The 25,832-nt window shown below is 40.7% G+C and overlaps 2 protein-coding genes across 4 annotated transcripts; both read right to left on the reverse strand.

The window, feature by feature from the left end:
- Window positions 1-5,746: 5,746 nt before the first annotated feature.
- LOC117964374 (cyclin-dependent kinase inhibitor 1) lies at window positions 5,747-11,624 on the reverse strand. Of its 2 annotated transcripts, none has more exons than XM_059004658.1 (3): window positions 11,438-11,624; window positions 8,266-8,590; window positions 5,747-7,507 (listed from the first exon to the last, which is right to left on the reverse strand). In XM_059004658.1, exons 2-3 carry the CDS (start codon window positions 8,579-8,581, stop codon window positions 7,452-7,454), a joined length of 372 nt encoding a protein of 123 aa, XP_058860641.1. In that variant the 5' UTR covers window positions 8,582-8,590; window positions 11,438-11,624; the 3' UTR covers window positions 5,747-7,451. The 2 variants fall into 2 exon arrangements, with proteins under 2 accessions (XP_058860641.1, XP_058860640.1); XM_059004657.1 differs by lacking the exon at window positions 11,438-11,624 and adding an exon at window positions 9,082-11,419.
- A 6,870-nt stretch (window positions 11,625-18,494) lies between these two features.
- On the reverse strand, window positions 18,495-25,693 carry LOC117397212 (serine/arginine-rich splicing factor 3). 2 transcript variants are annotated; one of them, XM_059004742.1, is made up of 7 exons: window positions 25,567-25,693; window positions 24,091-24,157; window positions 23,391-23,604; window positions 22,692-22,826; window positions 20,043-20,081; window positions 19,679-19,765; window positions 18,495-19,427 (listed from the first exon to the last, which is right to left on the reverse strand). In XM_059004742.1, exons 2-7 carry the CDS (start codon window positions 24,107-24,109, stop codon window positions 19,400-19,402), a joined length of 522 nt encoding a protein of 173 aa, XP_058860725.1. In that variant the 5' UTR covers window positions 24,110-24,157; window positions 25,567-25,693; the 3' UTR covers window positions 18,495-19,399. The 2 variants fall into 2 exon arrangements, with proteins under 2 accessions (XP_058860725.1, XP_058860726.1); XM_059004743.1 differs by lacking the exon at window positions 24,091-24,157 and having other exon boundaries at window positions 25,567-25,685.
- Between the last annotated feature and the right edge of the window lie 139 nt (window positions 25,694-25,832).

Consider the following 25,832-nt stretch of genomic DNA (forward strand, 5'->3'; position numbering starts at 1 on the left):
TGGGGAACAATAACCTACTTGACGATCCCCCTGTGTGCTGAAGCCTCTCTCTCCGTGGACCTTCTGGATCTTGTGGAGCTCATCAGGTGTCTCCTGGAGCTTCTCTTCACTCTCCTCCATCACACCCCCTGGGGGCCCCTCCTCTCCCATCAGCTGGCCCTCGAGAATCTGCATTCTGCGCTGTCCCTTGCGGGTGGAGCCTAGCTTTCTCTTCCTGTGCACCATGGCGTTGTTTTCATCCTCAGCGCCCCTGGGAGGCTCGGTGCTCTGGGGATGGGAAAGCATTGGTGCTGGGGTGACCCTCTCCTCCTCCTCCCCCTTCTCCTTCACACTAGGACTGGGCTGGACCTCCACAAACTCCCCTTGGGATGGAGAGATATTCTGGCCTGCAACCTCTGTTTCCAGCCCCTGATCCAGCTCCTCCTTCTGAAAAGTAAAACAGCGTGTTATAACGGATACAGGGCCAACACAGGCACTGTCAGGACTGGACCTCCATGGGGAACAATAACCTACCTGACTATCCCCCTGTGTGCTGAAGCCTCTCTCCTCCTGGACCTCCTGGGTCTTGTGGAGCTCATCAGGTGTCTCCTGGAGCTTCTCTTCACTCTCCTCCATCACACCCTCCAGGGGCCCCTCCTCTCCCACCAGCTGGCCCTCGAGAATCTGCATTCTGCGCTGTCCCTTGCGGGTGGAGCCCAGCTTTCTCTTCCTGTGCACCATGGCGTTGTTTTCATCCTCAGCGCCCCTGGGAGGCTCGGTGCTCTCAGGCTGGGAGAGCATTGGTGATGGGGCGAGCCTCTCCTCCCCCCTCTCCTTCACACTGGGACTGGGCTGGACCTCCACAAACTCCCCTGGGGAAGAGGAGAGGACACGCATGAGAGCAGTGCAGTCAGAAGCTATCCTGAAAACTGAAAACTCCTGGATACAATTAAAAAAATGTGGGTCCATTGACAAAACAGTTGTTACACTGCACTTACACTTCTGTTGCATTATTTAATGCAAATTGCTAATATAGTGGTTCTATCCTCACAAACACAGAAACGTGTGTGAAGTGTATGTCATAAATATTAATAATTCACAAATACAGTGTAACTACAAGTAGTTAATGTGCCTGTAATCTGAAGAGCCTTCAATACCTCCATCGAGAAACGGTTTAGCATCTCCAGTTAGTGTTGTTTGCCCATCCACAGTGCAAATGAAATTAAAAATGAAGCTGAATGACGCCTTTACCATCCACTTTTCCAATTCATTTATTTAAAGCATGATACCCCTGGTACTCACTCAGCCCTGCAGGGAGATCCTTGCTGGTGATGAAGCCACTCCCCTCCCAGCCCAGCCCCTGCTCCAGCTCCACTACACTGACAGGAGGATCCACCAGCAGCTTCTATAAACAAAACAGGGCATCAGAACAGGGAACTGGGAGACAAGGCCAAAACAGACACTCACAGGACCGGACCCCCACGAGGAACAATAACCTACCTGACGACCCCCCTGTGTGCTGAAGCCTCTCTCCCCCTGGACCTCCTGGATCTTGTGGAGATCACCAGGAGTCTCCTGGGCCTTTTCTCCACTCTCCTCCATCACATCCTCCAGGGGCCCCTCCTCATCCCCCAGCCGGCACTCGGGGTTCTGCAGTCTACGCTGTCCCTTGCGGGTGGAGCCCATCCTCCGTGACTTCTTCCTGTCTGCCATGACGCTCGGAGAACGCTCCTCCACTCTGCACAGAACAGCGATGGAGGGTTACAGTACAGCACAGTGAGGCGCTGTTCTATAGACCACCTTATAATGCATTTTTCTTTAAGGATTTAATGCATAACTATGAAACGCTCAATAGTGCTAATCTAGAATTACAGAAGTCTCCGCGTATAGGAACACCTCCTAAAATAACACTTCGGCTTAGTGAACACTCTTGTGTTGAAACAGATTTTTCCCATTGTAAATGCTCCACCTAAAGGAGCAGAAACTATGCTTAAAATAACACCTTTTTGGCACCGATAGCGATTCGTTCAAATCTGATATAGTACTGTTTAGTAACCTGCTAACTCATCTTCATCAAACCCAAATTCAAATGGTTTCTTCAATCTTTTCAAAACTGACTTGTCATCGAGAGTAATCTAGAGCTGCTGCTGCCTTTTTGAACATGTGTTAGGGGTGCTATGTGGTCCAGTGGTTAAAGAAAAGGGCTTGTAACCAGGAGGTCCCCGGTTCAAATCTCACCTCAGCCACTGCCTCATTGTGTGACCCTGAGCAAGTCACTTAACCTCCTTGTGCGCCGTCTTTCGGGTGAGACGTAATTGTAAGTGACTCTGCAGCTGATGCATAATTCACACACCCTAGTCTCTGTAAGTCGCCTTGGATAAAGGCGTCTGCTAAATGAACAAAATAACAATAATAACCATTGTGTTAAATTCGTGCTTGTCTTGAATAGTGCTCTCATATTCAGAATTACTGTTAGAGCAGTTGCTGCATTTTGACCTTACGTAGGGGTGTTTTGTTCATTTAGTTTGTCAGTTAGTTTATTAACATTAGTTTATTATTATAGTTTATTAACGTACGCTTGCCTATTGCTTTTCTCTTATTCTGTTCATTTCATTTCATTTGGCTAAGAGCACACTTCGCTTGCTTCCCGAGGGCTGTTCTCTGAGTCAGAGACGACTGTACCACAAAAGAAACTTAATCAATTCATTGAATAACGTTTCCACATGTCAAGGTCTTTTCAAAATCTTTGTTATTTAATTTATTACGTTTATTTTAGTATTTCTCTGGGATTAGTTTACATGCATTTGAAACTCCAAAGTAGTTTTAGTACTACATTAAAAACTTACTATATATCAACTGAACCACCAATACAAAATAAACCAACTTTATGACCACATCACTTTATTTGCTTTATTATCAAAAGCATTGAAATTACAAAACCTTAAATCAACATCTCGGAGTTCCCTGGTATTCTTCACTTCTTTATTTGTAGTTGTGCAACATTAACACAGGGGTTGTGCTTGTGACACAGTGAAAGGCTTGTATGTAAGCTTTGCTTTGGTTCTCTGGTAGAAGAGATTTTATATCTAAGAGGAAATTAATTCAGATAATTAGGCAGAATATTATATTGCTCCATTGCAAAACAAAAGAAAAAAAGAACAGTTTCAAAATTAGAAATAATAAACTCTGTGATATATGTCTCAATAGTGCAAAACCAGTCACTGTAACAATCATTTTTTCCATTAACGCTAGTCACAGGCTTTCCCCCGTGCTCACAAAATGTGTTGAATTTCTTACTATATTTGTGCAATCTAGATCTTCTTCAAAACTATTGTCACTAAAGAAAGCGCTTCGTCCAGGACTTTAAACCCTTGATCATGAGCTATACAGAAGGAATAAACTTGGAAATGAATTCCTCAACGAATAAGCTTGGAAAGGTTTACAAAAACTTTATCTCTATTAAAATAGCAAAATGAGCTTTTCTCAAAAGTATGTCACGCATATTATGGTTTTCCACTTCCTGAAATGTCTTTTTTTCAAGGGTTAGTGGTTAAACAGACTAGTGACTGTACCAATTCATATTCAGATCCATCTCTGTTTGCACCCTAGTGCCCCAAAATATCACCCGATCAGCTTGGAGTACTGGGATCCCAAGCTGAAATACCACCATATAGTTTGGGCCTGTGGCTAGGGATAGGGTAAGGCCATTTTAATTAACCACTACAAACCCCTAGCCTATGGAGAAACATTATTTTTAATAACCTACTAAAATGAATGTACTAATTCAGGGGTCTCCAGCCCTGGTCCTGGAGAGCCCCGATCCTGCAGGTTTTATAGGAGTCTTTACGTGATCAGTGGCTAAAGATCTGGAACACCTGTTAATCTTGACTAATTAAACCAATAATTAAGCAACTGAGGGTTCGGTTGAAACGAAACCCAGAAGACCCTGTGGCTCTCCAGGACCAGGGCTGGAGACCCCTGTACTAATTGAATCAGTTGATCAGTGTTTACTGCTGACATGTTTTTTTTTTTTTTTTTTGCTATAACAAGGACACATACTACAACTATGGCCAAACGTTTTGCATCACCCTATAGAATTAACACATTTTGCTTCATGAATTTGACTGAAACCTGCTGAATAATGTTACGTTAACATATTGAATTACATACATCATCTTAATGAAAAACTTATAAAAATGTAACATTTTGAAATCCAGCATGAAATACTGCACTACTATTGGCTTCTGATAGACTTTTCCGATATCATTTTGTAGTTTCTATGATTACATGATGTTAAATAAAAGACCTACTGATTTCTAATAGCTGGTTTGGGTCACTGAGTACATGGCTTTCAAAGGGTTTAGATGAAACAAGTCGTGTGTTAACTTGTCGAAGCTTTAAAAATATAAATCAAGTGACGTGGTTACTTTAAAAATCACTTTGCGACCTCGTTCTTATTCTGCCCCTTTTGAAAATCATGCAGATTATGTACTAAGCTCCTCTCACTTTAGTTAGTATAGTAGTAATACCGATGTTCCTTCCTACATAGTACCTGTTTAAAAAGAAGTCTTAATAATTCAATATTGAATTGATAGCATCTATTTATCACCCATCCTCATAGTCCATCTTAACACCTTAGTAAACATCTCGGCATCATCAGGAACTGATTTAAAGTGTGACTGGACAGTAAGTACACAGAGCTCTGAGAGGACACTTCTTAATCACGCGGCGTCTTTCCACACACTGTACTTACCGAGAGAAGCGTGGCTTCTTGCTGTGTGCTCGGTCCCGCTAGGCTGAGCTTGACAGAGTTTCAGATGCTGTGGTGCGTAACGGAGAGCTCTACTGACCCATCACGGCAGGCAGGGTTCTTGTGATGTTGCTTCATCGCAGGCTCTTGGGGTGGTTTCCTCTTTAAGAAACTTTAGCAACACGGAACTTCCTGTATGCTGCTACCCACTAGCAACCGTCTACAAAAGTCTTGCCATGAAGCCTTTAACAGACTAATCTGTTTGATGAGGGGCTCTGCTGAGCAGTGGCACAGTATTTTAGCTAGAAGACCCCCTTATTTTGCAAACTTCTAAATGCATTGCAATGTGTCTAATGGTTTGTTAGAGAATGGTGTTTTACCAGGTTTGTTAGTTTCACTTAAGCTACTTGCAAAATGTTGACAGCCCGAGGTGACAGGAACTTGCAGTGGCTGACTCAGCTGTCGGTGTGAAATTCAAATTATCTATGATCTAAACATACTCTATATTCAAGACACAAAATACACACTCGAGACAAATGTATCAGTGCTGTAAAAGAGAAATAGACACGTGTTATGACACTAGCAAACCGTTCCAAGACAATTAGTGCAAGCGTTTCAACACCTGACATTCTGGGTGGTCTGTTTCCAGAGCGTAACACTGACACAAATAAATATGGCTAATACCTTTGATAAACCCGGCTCAGAGTTTCTCTTTCCATTAAATGGATACAGACTCAGGACAGAGACACGTCTTCATTCACACACAGAGCGGTGGTGAGATGGAATGGGCTCCCCAGTCATGTTGTTCAGGCAGAAACACCTGGATCCTTTAAAACCCAACCTGACAAAGTTCTGAGATCAATCAACAGCTAGGAACCGGACCAGCACTGATGGGCTGAATGCCTTCCTCTCGTACATAAACTCTGAAGGGTTGAAGAGACCTTGAATTGCGTAATATTTGGTGGTTTTGTAAAATGAACCGCGTGTAGACTGAAAGTACCAAAACACAAAGACAAATCAAAGAAGAATTTATTTATTTTTCATAAACGTAACAACAAAAAACAATATTATGTTTTACAATAAATAATTATTTTATTAACTTAAGTAAAGGTCTCAACGGAATTTTTTATACACCATAATTTATTATTTACAGAAATGTAACAGTGGCTTGTGAAACAAGAGTTGTCAAGAAACGTTACTGTGCCTGAACAAGCAGGGGTATAGGAAAGCAAAACCTTTCTGAATTAACACAGAACCTGCTTGCTTTTTTTCTGCCACACTTCAAAGTTGCTGTATTTAAAACAAGGGCCTGTATTAAAAAAAAAACAGAAATACTAAGAGATGGTTAACTTCTGTTTTCTGTGGATCATTTAAACAGGGCTAAACCTTTTCCTATGAAGAAGTGGAGGGAACCTATCATTCTCTTCAAGCTGTACGTAAGAGCTCATGTTAAACCTGCTTATTAAATCAGTACGGACACCTCTCATTTACGAAGCCCCTTTGTAGAGCTTCAGTTTAGTGACTATGCTACAAATTAGCTTTGTATAACCATACTACTAACCCAGTACCCCTGACCCTAACATTATACCATCAATCCCAACTCTGACCTGAACTAGATACCTAATTGTTGAAGTGAACTTCCCAACCGTCCCAAATAGTTTTAAAAATGCAAAGATTTCTTCAATCAGATAAACACAAGCTACATTATCTACAGAGCACTTTAACACGAGGAGGCTGTCTACAATATTACACTCTACTTAATATCATATGCTACTAATATGTGTGTGTGTGCGTGTGTCTGGGTGTGCATGCGTGTGTGCTCGTGTGTGCCTGCGTGCGTGTGTGTCTGCGTGCGTGCGTGTGTGTGTCTGCGTGCGTGTGTGTGTGTGTGTGTGTGTGTGTACAGGAAGCCCCATGTTAATGCAGTAAACGGTCAAACTTTTCTGTGCAGAGAACACAATATATTATACAATAGAAAATAATTATATATATTATTAAAATTAAAATATATATATATAAAAATATATATATATATATATATATATATATATATATATATATATATATATATATATATATAATAACTTCCATTACATTAGCCTGTTCTCAAAGCACAATGCTTAAAATACTGAATCGTATCTTGACAAAATATCGGTTTTGCATGCAACAATTTGTTAAATAAAAAACTGTAGTTTGAACAAATTTTTTTTTACTAGCCTTCTTCTTTAATTTGGACCGAGGATGTAATTGTCACTGAAACCGCAGCCCATTTCCTGAGTTCAAAGGTCATTTTAGACATGATCAGAACCTTGGAATGGGCCATTCTTGTGCCCAGTTTGCAATATATCCACTCTATGGTCAAGGGGAGTTCACCAGAGTGGATCTGGTCTAGTGGTTCTCACACAGCACATAGAATCGGAATGATTCCAATGGAGTGCCACCGCTGTTCTATTGGAATGTTCGCTACAGCCAGGCTTACATAGCTTACAGTGAAGAGGAGGGAAGGGAGAAGACAGTCCTTTGCTATTTTAAATGAAGATCTTTGAGACAAGGCTCTTGGGAGGTATGTATGATAAATCAGATCTTTCACTGCAGCAGCTTCGCACAGCGAGTCTTCCGCAGTCCCGCGATGTGCAGGGTCCAGCTGTTCTTGAGTGCAGGAATGGTGAGAGCAAAGTGCTTGTGGGATCTCAGAGTGAGAGCCGTGAGCTCCACTCCAGCTTCACTGATCCAACTTCCGGGCCGACTGCACCCGCCTCCTCTTCGACGGGTAGAAATCTGCATGAGAGAGAGAGGTGAGGGACCAGAGACCGTCACAAACAGCTCATAACGACTTGCACCAGCGCTTACTCACACCACTCAGTGGAGGTAGCAGAATAGTCTTAGAAATACATTTAAAATCATGGCTGAGCTCCCATTCACAGAAGCATCACGTTGTAGTTGCAGTGTAAGTTTTGTCCACTAGGTGGCAGCAGGGTACTTTCTGTGACACTTTAGTGTTTAACGGTAGTGTTACACACACAGTGATTATAATAGCTGTGTGTTCAGCATTCTAGCAAAGTGTGATTATTATATTTTTTATGATTTTTTTTTTAATGATTAAATGGTACACTTATGTCACGATACAGTAAGTATTGCAATATGCAGGTCGCTGTACGTTATGAATCACAATACATGTGATGGTTCTGATGGGCTGTTTGTATGATGCATAAGAGCAAACGTTCATTTAATGACCAACTATTTTGTTAAAAGACAAAAATTAAATGAGTTAGGAAAAGTATGAATTTATGAACTTTAAAACACACATATTATTCATCCCAGAACCTGCTGGTGGACTGCTATGCTTTTACATATATTACAATACTATATATCACATAAAGAAAGTCAATTTCTTTATTAATTAAATTGAAAAGAGTCTGAAACTTTCCTAGCACGTTGAAGAAGCCAGCAGGAGTTAAGGGCATGGTGCTGTGTTTCATTTGAAAGGAATAAGGCTCTTCACGCTTCTCACTACCACACTCAAGAAGACTGCCTACCTGTAATGTTGGTCTGCTTCCTTTTGCTCCCCCTCTCCTTTGCGCACTGCGCCCCCTGCCTGCCAGCCCTCACCATGCAGGGGCGGTACAGCACAGGCACCTTGTTCCCCGGGACCCCCTCCCACTGGAAGTCTCCCCCCTGCAGGGGGCTCTCGTTCACGAAGTCAAAGCTCCACTTGCATGTCGCCTCCTCCAGGGTCTTGCGCATGCTCTCCTGGAACTCGACTCGCAGCTGCTCCCGGTCCACCGGCCCGAACAGGGAGCGGCACACTGGAGTGTTGAAGGAGGGCGTCAGGATTCCGTTCTGAGGAGCCATGGTGTCACACTGCGGGGGCAAGAGGGGGAAGGAGAGGTCAGGATCACACCCAGAGTACAGCCCTACAGCAAGGAGGCAGTGTGAGACAGCACCTTCATATCCGCTCCCTTTCATTACAGCCCCCCAGACTGCCCTTGACTGGTACTGGAGATGTGCACACTGTCTGCACTGTGCAGACCGGCACAGACATGCACTTCATAACAGGACTCAGCCACCAGGTAGCACCAGGCACTGTATACAAATCAGACATGTGTAATAACAACTTAAAAGGATCATTATTTTAGCCAGGGTTGCATGTCACACTACAGAGGTCTGAACAGATCTAGTTTTTAAAAAAAAAAACCACCCCCAAAGTCAATTTTGCATTATTTTTATGCAAGGAGTAAAATCTTAATGTTACAAAATAGTTCTAGTTTTGCAGCTTTAAACCCCCAAAAAAGACGCACACTGGAGTTAAAAAAAAATAAACAACAATCTCTTATATTCTCAGTGTTCCCTACCTTTACCATCCTAACAGCGTTTCCTTGCAGTTATCCCTGTGTGTGGTGTCAGACTCAGGAGTCTATCAGAGCACTGCTCAGTGATTCAGTGTCAGCGCTGCTCAGCCTTTAAACATCTCTAAACCAATGGCAGGGTTATACACCCTGCTGGGTGGAGCCTGCTCTGCAGGGAGTGCAGTGTGACTCACACACTGCTACATGCCTAGACACGTTCCCTACACAAACACGCAAGGGCAAGTCCCGCAGCCCTGCTGGATAATCCTGCTTGTATGTTTCACTGTCCCTGGGCTTGTCCAGGGCAGGATCTCTCTGTGCCAGGGCATGTTTCACTGTCCCTGGGCTTGTCCAGGGCAGGATCTCTCTATGCCAGGGCATGTTTCACTGTCCCTGGGCATTCACAAACCACTCTTCAATGCTGGACGGTCCTATCAGTCAAATATTTGACATTAATACTGTCTTAAGTTCATAAATTATTATTTAAAGAAAAGTGTATTTTGGAATGTTAAATGTTTGAGACACTCTTTAAAACTAACCTAGAATCACCAGCAGCCTGGAACATTTTCATTAATACCAGCTTTAGCTTAATCTGTCGAAACAGAAAACATGTATAACAGAGGCTAGAGGCCCATATGAATTATAGTGTATAATATATATAATAAAGGCTCATTTGAATTATAGTGTATAATATATATAATAGAGGCTCATTTGAATTCTAGTGTATAATATATATAATAGAGGCTCATTTGAATTCTAGTGTATAATATATATAATAGAGGCTCATTTGAATTCTAGTGTATAATATATATAATAGAGGCTCATTTGAATTCTAGTGTATAATATATATAATAGAGGCTCATTTGAATTCTAGTGTATAATATATATAATAGAGGCTCATTTGAATTCTAGTGTATATATTAGAGGCTAGATGCCCGTTTGAATTCTACTGGATTTCCTGCACGCTCATTCTCCAGATAGTAACTAGTCTAGTCATGTCTATCCATGCTAGATAAGTTTTACTGGACTGGGACAATGTATATATATATACACACACACATACACACACACATCTCTGGCTGATGACTCAGTGCGAGTCATGCCATTGACGTGCTGGCTTCATGTCTCAATGTATAGACCTCTTTCTCGGAACACTCAGGGTAGTAGCGATGACCTCACAATGGGTGCTGCCCTGGAAACTCCCCACTGCTACCGCGCTTCCTCCTTCCTTGTTTGGCAAGGCTGGTTTTCACAGGTAAGGTGAACCCTCTATATCACCTATAATAACCATCACCCAACCTGCATTCAAACCAACAGCCTTGCTACTATGGCTATTACAAGACTGTTTGGAAAATAATCAAAATACATATCTTATATAAATAAAAGGTTAAATAAATCAACAGATATGACATACATGGATCCCACCTTGTTTAGATTACAAAAGTGACTTTTAGTACTGCTTCCACATTTCAAAGTGACGCAGAGTATTCTACCCGCTACTGTTACAATGAACAGCACAGCTTTACCAGCAGTATCAGTAGTGGCGGTGCCCGGATATAATTGGTGCTGCAGCCGTCTGATGTAATCCTTGTGTAATATGGACCCGCCCCCCTTTTTCTTGGGATTTTGAGAGGACTCCGTCCGAAATGTAACTTGTATAAAATAACATGTAAAATCTGCACACAATCAGCTGAGCGGTAGAACAGATCCAGGTCAAACATCCTCAGAGCTCAGAGTAGGGTGCAGCACTGACCCTCCCGATCGATTATGTAATCTGGTGTAAATTGTGTAGCACAAATTATTGATAAAGTATCCGGCAAAAGCAAAAAAAAAGTTTAAACTACAGCAAAAAACAAACAAACAAACAAATAAATAAATAAATAAATAAATAAATAAATAAATACAGCAACTGTATTCCGATTACTGGCCGAATTTTAAAAAAAGGATCAAAACTCATTTAAAATGATAGTACATTAAATAAATAAATAAATAAATAAATAAATAAATCAAAACAATGTCAACCGTTCAATTCATATTCGTCTATGTAATAAATCTCTAATGCTGTTCTCTAAACAGAACGGAATTAGCGTCATTCATTACAGACCCAAGTGTTTTCAGATTGACAGGCAGTTGGAAACATTCTAAGCACGGACCTTAATAATGAAACTTTAAACTGAAAAAAGTACAAAAATGTAGATGTAGTCTAATTTAACAGATAAAGAAAAAAAACTACGATAAAAATAATACACACATTCAGTGTACCCCACGTAAAAACAAAAAATATAATATCAAAACTACATATACTACCTCACGTCACTAACATACAGATTTCATATATAGTATAATTAGACCATATACTTACATTGTAGTAAGAGTTATCAGCGTGTAATGTGTAAATGAATGGACTGTTGTGTCCTCCGTTGCCGTGGTAAGCGTTTTGTTTGAAGAGCAGTTGAAGTTATTCTGGAAAGATCCTCTTTCCCTGCGTCTCCGTGCTGGCTTTCCCGAGCTCCTCGCAAACTAATCCACTTCTCTCTTGCGCAACTTCATAAAACACTACCACGCTCAAGCACGCCATGGAAGGGGCGGAGTCCTGCGACGGGCTGGGCGGGGCGGGGCGGGGCGGGGCTGGCACACACAGGGACACGTGTTTGCTGTCTCGTAAACACGGCACAGCACACGTGAGCGTTTGTCCTCTAGCAGACAGTAACCCTTGTCAGAAATCCAAGTGGAAACTCGGATTTCATCCTCGGTCATCTTAAACTGTTTTGTTTTGTTTTTTTTCTGTTCGCCCCTCGGAAAACTGCCATTAGAGGATTTACATAGAGGGCGCGGTGAGATCGATGAGATAATAGTGACTGTAATAAAAAACAGGTGCGAATGAATTGTGACTGTGTCTGTATTTAATAATAATAGTAATACAAGGGTTGGCGGGTCGGTAGCTAGACTTATTGAAGACGCAGAACGTTAGTTTGGTCGAAATAAAGCCGCTGTAAGTGTAGACAGATTTAGCTAAATAAACAAACATAGGTAACGCATTGATAAAATGAGCGGGATGCTATAAATATGCCTGTTTAAGTAAACGAGTACTTTATACGCGACTGTTATGAATAGAATTACAGTTTTATTGACGATTAAAAACTCCAGCAAAGACAGACGAGTACAAGGCAGGGGTGATCAAACACTTTGTGATCAATATACAGCCCCAGATCAATAAACCGATCTGTAACACAGCCCCAGATCAATATACAGATCACAGCCCCACTTCAATCCGAGGTGGAGCTTAATTGTCACTCTCACTAACAACGTAAGAAACGTAAACAGTGCGTGTTTGTACAATAATGTATATTCCAGTCAGTCCCGCAAGACCCTCTAGTCCCCCATCCCGCGGAAACTTGAGCAGCCCCCGCCCAAGCTCGTCCACGTGTTGGCGGAGTTGGGTTTGTTTATATCAGCGTGGGTAGAGGTGGGTGGGGGCAGTCTGTTTCCCAGGAATTTGATTCTTGACGGTCGCGGGCGCCAACCCAAGTCCCCACCGCAAAACAACAGAAGTCTATTAGGGAGCAAGACCGCACTAGAGCTGACTGGGGTCGTCTTTGCTGTTAATGACTTCTCCTACTTGCTGCTTGTTTATGCATGGCTGGGAAGGTTGACAGCAGAGCCCTGTTTTGTTGATCAGTGCGGATCGATCATAACGCCCTTTTATTAGATGGCTTTATTTGAAAGAGCTCTCACAGTCGACTACAATTGCTGTAGTGTCACGGGGGTGGGGGTGGCATCCCATAATGATTTACGTGTGTCCTTATTAAATGACGGTGGGTTTTGCGTTTCTGTTTCTTTGTCTTTGTTAATGCAATCTGATGTTGAGACTCTGGATATCTGTGTGTGTGTGCGTGTATTAACATTACAGTCATTCTGCTAAACCAGGCATTCGCTATTTAGATAAATCCCTGGCTTAAAAGAATAACTGTAACATATATAAAGGTAGGACTGTGATATATGAAACATGCATAGGAATGCAAATGCAATGGAATGCGCGGTCATCATTATCACCATGGTACTGGCACCACTTTGAAGCCTCCTCATTAAGTGAGAGCGGAGCGATGCAACGGACGCAGCCTCTGAGGGAAATCATTTTCGTTATGGGTTAGTGGGTCAAAGTGAACTCGGGGGTGGGGTGCGGATAAACCCTGGGAGATTGTCTGTACATCTTACGTGTAATTCAGATTAAACGAGCTGACCTCTCTGTTACTCAAAGACCTGCGTAGCGTTTGCTTTGTATTGAGTAACATCATTGTAGTCTAGTAGAAACGTAATAATTAGCAAACGTTTTCCATCAGCGTTTGGTGATCATTACGTTTAAACTACATTTAACATTTTTTATTTTCAAAGTTATGTAAGAATTAACAGAATTGTATTTATGTTTTATTAAAATACTGAAGCTAGGTAGGCTTATATTTACTACAAAGCCTCTACTGCACATCAGCGCTCTGAAGTACGATATTAACGCATCTAGTGTGCAATGGACTGACTCACGACTTTTTCGGATGACGGAACAGATCCAGTGTGCAATGGCCTTTACAATGTCGAGGACAAAGTATTCTAAACGGTTCAGCCACCACAGGTTCTATAGAAACAGATTTCATGTGTTCATATACACTCTCAACTTGATTAGGGGTAGCCACTGAAAACATACATGAGAACTGAACCATGTGACGTGTCATGTGACTGTGAAGCATATAAGAACTCGTGTCGTTGCTGTTTGTTAGTTAATTGCCTATAAGAAAAAAATGTAAGCTAGATGTCAGATTTTATTTGGAATTCATTTTTTTGTACACGATACCTACCGCTGTGTATGTATATATCAAAAGTGAACAAAATATTTTAGCATATTTTTCAGAAAACTTTGAGTCGTTTAGCATCTTAATCCATCAAAATAATTAAAAAAAAAAAAAAAAAAAACATTCTTTAAGCAAGTCCCATGTGTGAATGGGGCTCATCATTTTGATACATACTGTAATGTATCTATCCTAGAAGTATTTCCAGCTCCTACAGGGCAGTTCTGTCAGATCAGTCTATTTTTACCAGGAAAACAAGCAGGGCTTCCAGGAATGTATGAGAGACACGTGGTCCTTGACTCTGTGCCAGAACCACAGCACAGAAAGTACCAGACTGTTAGATAAAAATTACACATCTGTAAAACCCTGCTTCTGGACAGCTTGTTTGTTCTGTACCATAGGCTGATGGTCATGGCAACTCCCTGACTCATATCTGCCAGGGTGGGGAGGGAGTGAACGTGTGAGGAGAAAGTTTGGAGCTTTTGACTGCTATGAGGCCCAGTGTAGCCAGGGAACAACACAGGTGCATGGGAGGAGCATGCTGCTGCTGGATATCCCCTACCCAGGCAGGGGTCCCTAATCTGGGGGTAAGGCTGCAGCACCCCTCCTACCCCACCCCAGTTAGACTAAAACAGTGTAGAGAAATTAGCTCCTGCAGGTGCTGGTTGATCTGAGGGTTTTTCAGGAATCCTTTCTGATTCTTCATACTGCTGACAGCTTAGAGAGTGCAGCAGGGCCAGGAGTTGTGGAGAGGAGGAAGGAACTTGTATGAAACACAGGAGAGATTCCCAGCCAGGACTCCTAGTTACATGACACACACCGGGACACATTTCACTGCTTTTTTATTTTGTAAATATAATGGAAAGGTTTTTTTTTCCACAAGTTTTGAAGAATATAGTTCTTATTTTGGGTATTCAAATCCCAGATCTGGGTGCATCGGCTGTTTCTTTTGTTATCAAAGTTCACAATTTGCTGAGTCATTTTGCAGGTTAACGTGGCTTTTCCCACTGCTTATGTCATGCACAAGCACTGCAGCCTCCCTGCCAGCCTTCACATCTGATGGAAACTGAAGGAGTGGAGGACCTTTCTTAGGAACATGACGCAAACTTGAAAAGCTACATTATTGCGGGAGCGGTCATATGGAAACTATCACACCCTTGTTTTACTTTGAATCAGTCATTTGGCATTGTCACATCATGTGTGTGTATATATATATATATATATATATATATATATATATATATATATATATATATATATATATACAGTACTAATGAGCAATAAGGCATGAGAGAGATGAGGTAACAAGATTGCTGTTGGGCACAAGGGCACAGCCAGGTGACTGTCTGGAGTCTCCTAGAGGTGTGTTATATCACAACTTCCTCAGTCTTATTCCCATTTGTTAAATTGACAGGTTTTAAGTGAGATTAGGAATCTATACTTCTGGGTGTCCATTCATCAGTCACGTTGCAGTTATTGAACACTTTCTAAATACAGTGTGTGGCTACTTTATTAGGAATGCTGGTTTCTTTCGAGTAGCTGCACCCTCAGTACGTAGCACACTGTTTATGTGTCTACAGCTTGCTCAATATCTGCACTGTGTTTGGGATAGTGTCAGATGTTACAATCCTCTTCCAATATCAAACAGTCAGCAGTCACTTCTGAGTCGTACACGGCGCATTTACAGATCAGCCGTTGTCCTATAATATTAATGATGTTTAACATTATTGATTATCTAAACTTAGGATGGGCCACTCTATAATTAACTGGGGAATCACTATCTGGGATACAAAAGATCTGATATTGAATGGGGATCCTACTTCCAGCCACCTTTCGAAATGATCAATCTTTTTTTTTCTTTTTACAGCCTCTTAAAGTGATAGGCAAGTTCTTTTTTGGCAGCAGTAGATACCGTATGTGTACTTAAGAACTTCTTAAGGAATGTGTCACCGCACTGACACTGAAAGTTCATAGGAGAGGTCTGAAAAGACACACTTCACATTCATCTTTAAAAGCTGCATTTAAACTCGTATTTCATCACTTACGTCTGAAATTGTCTCTCCTGAATAGTTTTCCATTTTGTATAAACTGCTCATGCTATGCAATTCAGCAATACCAGAGGCGTACTAAACTGCATTCCAGGTGTACTGAAGTGTAACATTTTTAACACCTTCTCTATTATTATTATTAGTAGTAATTTAGCAGACGTTTATCCAAAGTGACTTAAGGGGTGAACTATGCATCATAAACTGCTGCAGTCACAATAGGACTTTGGTTTTACTTCTCTGACAAAGAGCAGATTCTGCTGAATCACTTTCTTCTGCTTATGCTCCATTAGATTGGTTCCTGCACACAAGTTACTTTAACACATAATCTGCAACATCACACTGTGCTTTGTTACATGGTAACGTTTATTTAATGCTAAGAACCAATAAAATCAGTGTAAACCACCTTTTATTTGCATCCCATTCATTGCAGATCATTTCTCAATCCCATTTACAATAATTGCCAATTTAAACGGTTGTAAATGTCACTGTACGCAACACAATACAGCTGTTGTTCTCTAGCTGTGGTTACTAAATATTTTCTAAAGAAAAGAAAAAAAAGAAAAAACATTTCTTCATATAAAATTTAACTGGGGTTACAAAAAACAAAACACATGCCATCATGTTGAATGGAGACATAGAATAATATATTTTGATTCACCTAGCCTGAATGCAGCAGAAAGAAATACCCCCTTGAAGCTGTCCTCAGGGCATCAGATGATTCTATGGTATTTGTCCAGCACTCCCACCTTTCACTTTCCGGGCTCTGCACCTCTCCAATATCAACCCAACCCCAACCAAAACCTCATCTGATGCCCAGAGGACAGTTTCTAGTGGATATTCCTTTGTGCTGCAGCTTTAATTAAGACTTTGCTACGACGACCCTGCATTTTAAGTGAAGACAGCACCCTCTTGTTGTGCTAGACTGCAACTGTGAAACACTCGGATGCCTGAGGTTGATTTGAAGGCAAGGAGGAAGTAGATCACTATTCAGTAGCTCGAAAGTACAGTAGTGAACCAGATCAAAATATGGCATGCAGTTTTTCTGCGATTTCTTTATAGGTAATTCTGAACGCATCAAACTTCCTGTTCCAGTATTTTAAAGTAGCAATAGACAAATTAATGTCTTGATATTCTGTAGCAGGTAATAAATCATAGATTTGAACAAATCTGCATAATTGCATTGCCACAGCTAGGTTATGTCAACAGCCCCAAGTAAAGGACCACGATGTAGCAGTTTGCACCCAGCGCCTTTTCTAACAAATCACCTCAAAGCACTTTACAGATAAAAATTACAAATATACGAAACAAGAGAAATCATGAAAAGTAAGATTATAAAATAGCGCTTTAAATTACATACATTAATACAAGTAATCGTAATTCTTACTGAAAGCAGTAACACAAATAAAAAAGTATGAAATAGGATATATTTTCTTAAATACATATGCTAAATTACAAAAATGGGTTTTTAATCTTAGAGATGGTGCCTCCCTTAGAAATCATTCCACTATTCTGGGGTTCTAAGGCTGAACACTCTGCCACCTGCCTTGTTTCTCTGTATCCATGGAATACCGAGTTAACCTTCCTGTGATCTAAAAGCGCAACTAGGGACATATTGCATCAGCACATTTTAGATGTAGGGGAGCATGGCCATTTAAAGCTTTAGAAGTTTGAAGCAGAAACTTAAAATCAATCCTAAACCATACAGTAAGGCCAAAAATACAGGGGTAATGTTTTTTTTTTTCTTAACTCTGGCAGCAGCATTTCTTAAGTTGCAACCAAGACAAAACTTTAAATGAGAAGAGCATTGCAATAAATCAATCCTAGAGGTTATAAAAGCATGCATCAGTCTCTTGACAGCAAGAGAACCTTAGTTAAGCAATATTTAAATGGGAAAAGAAAAACAAAAACTTTACATTCCAAATTAGAGCTGGAACAGAATTTTAATTTCAGCCTTTAACTTAGAAGCTACCAAATGTAAAATCAGATGGTTCTATATTTAGTTCATTCTGTGACCCAAGCAGCATCTGTTTTATCAGTTTAACTTTCAAAAAGTTGACATCCCTTGTTAATGTCAGCAAGACAGGTAGTCTGAAGTGACACCACATGCACCCTTCAGATAAAAATAGAAGCGTCTCAGTCAACAAATTGAAGCCGATTTGACTGAAACCAAGACAGGACACAACCTGAAAAATTACACTAGATGCTCAAGACGATCAATCGAAATGAGATCAATAGTGTTGAATGCTTGTATAGAACTGCAAGAACCAGGGGTGGGGGCATATCAACACCCTGCCCTTGGCAGCAATTCACAAATGTATACCTCAGGTCTATTGTTTCCAACAATAGCACAGGTACATTTTAAAACGAACCATTCCACTCTGTTCAGCAGCCAGCTCCTTGCACACAAACAAGACCTTGGTGCTATACAGATACATTTTAGACACTACTTGAGCAAGGATTGTGAACTGAAATCCTTCCAACCAAAAAGAAAGTTAAATAAACGTAATTCCCATTTTATAAATCAGGAGACAACTTTCTGTAACCAAAGTTTAATTGAAAGAACATTACAAATAGTACAAACAGCAAAACAAAAAGGCTGAATAGTTACAAAGCAGATTTTCATTGCTCTGCTCTAAAAGCAAAATCCATCACCTTAACAGGCTTTCAAAAGACATGTAAAAAGGTGCTTGAAGTTCAGGTTACGTTTTAAACACTACAGCGGCAAAGGGAAAAAAAAAAAAAAAAAAAAAAAAAAAATACATGTTAACCGAATATTTGTTAGGAATTCATTTCTGGTGGTCAGTGCATCCGTTTCTATTCCTGTTCATTCATTACAACACTCCGCTCCAGGATTAACTTGTCACACACATCTTCAAATCCCAAACGGTTATGGATCCACAAATTTAGATACAAAGCATCATTTAAAAGCTACATGGCCCTGTACAGATCACCAGAAAAGCGACGGTGTTTATAAACACCCTGTGGCTTTTACCCTGCTATAGTAAAGTAGCCTTCCATTCACACTGTCCTCGCAGCTGTGCACTCCACAGCTTTGAGGGTTGGGTTTATTTTTTTAAACCCTTGGAACGGAGAATGTTAACAGAACTTATACAAACACGATAGCTTTGGAAAAACATTTAATTTTGTGCAAGATATAAAAAGAATGTTGTCTGAACACAATGTCAATTCTTATCTGATCATTATTAACAGCATTTCCTGCTTATGTTACAGCAACGCTCAAATCTCCACAAAGCATTTATATACAGACTTCCCACTTAAGTCCTTGGTTACCCTGTGTTTCACAACGCAAATTAAACAGCTAAAACATGTATTTAAAAAAAACAGCAGAACTCCATCTACAGAGCATGAAGTCATTAACAAGTGAAACATTTCAGTAAGGGGTGACTATTTGTACACAAGTCCACACGACTCCTTCCTCTACTTCCTTTCATTGGACCTGGAACGGCTGGAAAACAAACAGAAAAAAAATAAATTAAAATGATACAAAACCTACTAAAATCTGTCAAAACACATTTAACAATTAAATTCCAAGATTGATTCCCCCCCCCAGGGGTTACAAAGACATGTCACCATAATGATACTGTTCTGGCAATTAAGAAATCTGTAACATACAAGTGTTGACTTCACACCATCATGAACTTTAGCTTCTTGAAATAGACATCTCATTGAGGGTCTACATTAATGCAGGACACATACCTGCGAGATCTAGAAAAGGATCGTGATGGTTTATGGTTCCTTTCTCTGGACAAGGATCTCTCCCTCCTCCTATCTCTGGAAAGAGACCTGAGAAAGAAAACAAAATAAAAGTAAATTTACACCAGTTTAGTTGGTAGAAAAGGACAGACCACAAAACTGTAAACAGTGTACATGCCCACGTGTTCCTGCATCTATGCGGCTGAAGACTTAAGCTCCATTATAACACCCACAATTGCCTAAACAAAAAATACTGCAATTAATCCACAATTCCCACAGCATGAGAAAGTGCCCTTGTGGTTTAAAAGATCTACCATTACATTGACTATGAACACTAGTCAATCCATGCATTTATAGAGTAAATTACCTGCTACGGCTTCGGCTGAAGCTTCTCCTGCGAGGCGATCTATAAAGTTAGAAGAGCACATTTAATATCACACCAACACCGGAGAATGGCTGATTTGAAGCACCACCCTATTCAACCCAATTGAACCTGGGATTATGCAAAGAAACATTTACAAGTTAATTTCAAAATGAACAGCAGATTATGGGGATATTTTACAACTGCAGGGTTTCCAAAAGTTCTCCGGTTTAGCACTTTAAAAACATTAGTGCAAGTGTTCCGACAAGCTGTTGGAAACCATGCACAACACCAAGTGTAGTGACAGGGCCCACACTAGTGTCCCGCTCCATTAACACAGTCCATGAGGTTTCAGATACATCTCTTTACCCCAAAGACACGATACAAATTACAAAAAAGGGTCAGCAAGGCATTATGCAGTTCCCCAAAGAAAAAGGACCAAAAGCCAGGAGATCCCAGTTTCTGATCCCATTCAACAAACTGCTGAGGCCATTTCAGCTCCAACAAAATTGAAGTGGGATTTGGTAGGAAAAGGACATTTGTCTTGGGACATGGTAGTTTAGCGTGAGCCCTTGCAAGTATAAAGCGCTCAAAATGGTAGGGATAGGACCGAAAATAACCCTTAATGGAAACCTGGTGGTTCGATGCTCTTAACACAGTTAAAACTTGGGGGGGGGGGGGGGGGGGATTTAAAGAATGAAAAACTGGACTTGAAAAGTTGTCTTACCCAGGTTCTATGCAACATTAACAGGCTCAATGTTTGCCCTTTTTGTTTAAAAGGTGATGGGATCATACCAACCCAAAAGTTGGAACAAATAGAAGATACTATTTTCTAACCTGCAAGCTGTTCACACCCTTTTGAGGAAAGGTGCAAACAGCTGCTCAAATTGACAGGGGATTGCCATGCATGTCAATCTATAACAAATAAAATTAGAATCCCATTGACCTTTAAAACTCAATTATGCACAGCCAGCCCTTGATTGAAAATAAAATAAAAATGATTTCCTTATGAAGCAGCTTACTCCTTTAATTGTAACCAGCAGTAAACTGTAGAAGCAGGAAAAACTTACTAGTCTTTTGGTTTTCAACAAGCTAGAAATGGCGAGGTTGCCAGACTGGCGGCCAGGTAGAATTTGCCGAATGTTGTGTTGTGTTTAGTTGGTTGTGGATTTTTCCTGCTTTTATTGGTTAGCCGAAGGCTGCTGCTGTAGGTTGTTGTGTAGACATTTGGAATAGTAAACAGCTGATTGGTCAGGAATATGTGGTAGGCGGTCGAGGTGGCCGCTGCCGATTGGGTTTAGGTTGGAGAGAAGGCTGACAGAAAACAGCATGCTCAGGAACCAAAGGGCGGTGCAACCTGACGACTGGCCATGCCTGGGGTCATGTGATACGACACCAGCCAAGCTGATTGGGGCACGCTGGTCAGTGGTCACATGACGCTGAAAGAGGGCTAGTTGACTGGCTAATGCAGACTCAGAGGGTGGTGAGAAGAGGCATGATGGTGACTCTGCAACGGGGGTTCATTTTTATTAATTGAGATGGTAAATAAAAAAGCAACCTTTAAAAATGAAACAAAAGCTATCATTAAAACCAAATCTAGCATTTATCAATTGATGCAAAAAACTAGAAATAGGACTGGGCATTAATGTGAGAAATCACCAGCTTGGTAGTTACATTTGCTAAATCTTGGATTTCACCATCAGCCATATAATGAAAAAGCTAGCACAGCATTTCTCTGTTGCACCTAGTCAAACCAAAAGTGTAACCATTTAAGAAAGAATAATGTACATACTAGTTTCTGGCTAAGTATGAACCACCCCATAAATGCTGACTAACTACAGTTGGTATGTATGAAATCCCTTCTCAAACTGATCTTTCAACCACTACTAAATAGTGTACAGGGAAGGTGTGAGGAACAGCTGAGTAGAATAAATTCAGGGTTTGTAAACTTGAACTTCAAAGCTTCCTAACCTGTCCCTGCATCATCTTGAGAACCACTGTGCTAGCCATCCATTTGGTGCATTTTGGATTTTAGGCCAGGGTAGAATTTATGGCAAGTCTGAATTGAGCCATTAAAACAAGCTGTTTTTTTTTGTTTTTTTAAAAAGCTTAGCAAAACAGAACTGCCCAGCCCTATGCCACCATGACAGGTAGTAAACCCCACTAGTTAAATGTCATCCCCACACCCCCCACCCAACTTTCTAGAACCTGCATCTAAGCTAAAAAGCACATTGGCTTGGTTTATGTTAAATGACTAAGAACAAATGACAATGAAGATGAATTGCATATTAAACCTGATAGCATTTGAAATGTTCCCATAAATGAAATAAAAGGTAAACTCAGGGGGTTACCATGTTTGACTTTCTAAATAAATTTTTTAGAACAAGTAAAAAGATCAGGCGTCAGACTAGTTCCTTACACACTAAATTATAAATGGCCAAAGGTGTGTAAAGCCTTATTTAAGGGTGGCTTCTCTGTATGCAGAGGGTTTAAAAGCCATTTGGGCCTTTACACTCAGCACCTGGGATTAAAATTATGCTCAAAACTAGATGAATTGTACTTTACTACAATGATCAATACTTTACAGTCTGGTTTCTAAAGCTACATTGCTCTGGGTAATGCCTATAGCAGCTAGCTGCTGTCTTTGTGAAGTACCTGCGTCGTGCTGGCGGGCTCCTCCTCCGATTGTCATCGCGTGGACGCCTGCTCCAAGACGGGGGCGGGCCCCTGTTGCGGGTGCGCTTCTCCCCATTGGAGAGCTCTACCCTTACCCTGCATCCGCACAGGGTCCTGCGTGAAAGCATTACAGGGTTCACGTTGAGAACTAAAAACCACCGCATGGGTCACACAGCAATAGTAATTTCCCTGTTTCCAGACAACAGCTGTTCAAGCAAATTGCTTATTTATGAACACTTGTTCATTTAAATGATTGTTCCAAATGCTTGAATTAACAGTAGTGTTCTGAAGAAACTAGTAAAACAATGGTTAGTTCTGATGTAATCTGCTCTGCATACATCAAGGGCTGACTTAGGTTTTTAAAAGCTGAATATCAGCACCCCATATTACTGAAAGCATCCTGGCTAAAAAACTAAATCTGAAAGTTTGGATCAGATGGCATTAGTTCCCCCCCCACCCCCAAATCTTTCAGAACAATTGTGCAGCCAATAAATGTTTTGGTGTATTTTAAATGTTTAATGAAACTGCAGGTGAAACTAATTACCTTTCCCAAGTATACTAAAGTTACTTCTATCAAGCAGGACCTATTGACATGATACAAATATCCTTTCCCCTCCAATTGTAGCTTTACATCAATTGGCAAGTGCATAAGAACAATGCAAACAGGTGTATGTATACCTTCCATCCAGCTCTCTAACGGCATCAGCAGCATCACGGGGATCTTCAAACTCCACAAAAGCAAAGCCGGGTGGGTTTCTGGCCACCCACACGCTGCGCAGAGGGCCGTAATACCCAAAGGAGCGCTCCAGCTCTGTTTTATTACCATTGTTACCCAGGTTGCCAACATAGACCTTGCAGTCCAAGGGACAAGAGTCTCGATGCATGGCCGGATCTAAAGAAAGTAAGAAAGAAGAAACACTACTGAAACTGAATAGGGACACCTGTGACTTGCAAATTATCAAGCATTTACAGAATAGCTTAAAATCTGGAACAGCATCAACTGCTATCTACAGAGGGGTCTGGCCACCAAAATCCAGTTAGCTTTTATAAATTTCTCAGCATTTCTTAAATACATATAGAAATATATCAATTCTGATTGTTGGCGGTATGTATTTTAGGACTAGAACATGCAATAGGTTTCCACTTTCAATAAGCAATGTATGTTGCAAACGCTTGTATTCATTCTCATTGAAAGAAATAGGATAACAAAGCCCTTGGAACAGTTGCTATTCCACAGGAGGAATGCTGAAACAACTACTGCCCAAGCAGTTCCAGACCAGTATCTGTGGATGCATGGATTATCATCAAAAGCAAACGTTTCATAAAGGGGCACTGTTCTCACATGCATTGTAGAAATGAAAATAAGTCTTGTAATTACCTCCCATTTCACTTGGCATCAATTCTCTAAACAAAAATTGTTACTCCACAAACTTGTAGGAGAAAAACTGAAAGAAGAATTTTGCTTGGTTTAGTTCTCATGTATTATACATTTCCATCAAACACATAACATTGTTGCAACAAAATAATTACACAAGATTGGCAAAAGACAGAACTTTGTTAGGTTTTCATTTATTTTAAAAACATACAATATAGCAGTGGCTTCTGTTAATTTGAGATGCCAAACTGCACTTTTCCACCCCAGAACAGGTAGCCAGGAGTCAGTATAGAAACAGATGTCGGTTTTGCAAGCAGATTGTATTAGAAATTATGTACAACAGTTTGGGGCCCCACAGAGAACTGTAAAGGCAGAACTGGGTACAAAAAGGAAATGCATAGCACATGGAAACATTCCATCACATTTAACCTAACTTACTGTCTCATTTGGTGTTTTAGACTTGCATCACAAAACAAATGCATCAGCCTAAACTGAAGTTTATACTTTAGTGTTAAATGCAATTTTACTGCAACACTACAAGGAATAAAAGGGGGCAATATGAAGACATTAAAGTTAGACTTCGGTACACAGACATTTGGATCAAACGCTGCATCACAAAGGAAATTCAGTGCTGTGCGGTGGTCCTCTGCATGTCCCCCTCCTGGAGGCAAGTTAACACATTCATTCACGGTCCTTGATGCACCAACAGATTTAGGGTACAGCTTTTATGCAGAGGCGAGGCAGATTGTAAAATGAATTCTTGTTTGATGTTTAACCATTTATAATCCCTTCAACAGAGTTAAATGATGCGTAGCACTGTAGTACAGCATTACACAAGGGAGGGTAAAGCACCACACACTATGTCGAATGTGTTTAATACTGCAATGTCATATTATACATATTTCCTAGCAGCCATTTTAAGCAGTAGCTGCTGCATTAATCCATAAAAACGAAGCCAGGAGAATGGAACGGTAAATGTACTCTCTTGTCTAGTTTCAGAACTACATAAAAACTCTAATCAATATAGATTTTTTTTTTCCAAAAGAAAATTACAAATACAAGACACGTTACAATTAAAATCCGTGCTTGATCTAGCACGAGGAGGCCGCGGCGTCTCTGTTCGTTAAAAATGGCGGACGCTGCTATTGCAGACAAGGAACACGAAAAGCATTTTATATTAAATGTAACACGTTGCGGTTCCATTCTTACCCGTTTAGACTACTCCCTTCATAAAACTCACACTTAAAAAGGCACCGAAGACAACAAATCAAGTTGGAATTCTTTAAAAGTTGTCCACGTATTACATGTTTGAATGGCTTAAAGAAAATGGCTGCCGCACTCCTACCGAGGGACAAGAACAATGCGGGAAACCCAAACGGCAGAAAATAAAAAAATCAATCTTAACACTGGCAAAACCGGTACACCTACAATTCACTTAACAAATGCTCAACTTTGAAAGACAAGGTCGTGTATTCTTACCGAGCTGTTCCGCTTGTGTGTATGTGTTAGTTTAACTGTTATTTCAACCCTTTCTCCCCTCTTCCTTCCTTCTCACTCTGGAAACACGAAATGGCGCCTGGAAACGACTACTTATACCACGCCAGGACACTGCGTCATCACGCAGAGAAGATACGCGCGGCACGCTTCAACCGGATTCTGAATAGGTTGTTTACAAATCATTAGGGCTTTACTTTTTTGTTTTTATTTTCCAAATCTCTACCTTCCTTTTAAATGTTAATTAGTTG

This window comes from Acipenser ruthenus, chromosome 30, assembly GCF_902713425.1.
Source record: "Acipenser ruthenus chromosome 30, fAciRut3.2 maternal haplotype, whole genome shotgun sequence".
Taxonomy (NCBI): domain Eukaryota; kingdom Metazoa; phylum Chordata; class Actinopteri; order Acipenseriformes; family Acipenseridae; genus Acipenser; species Acipenser ruthenus.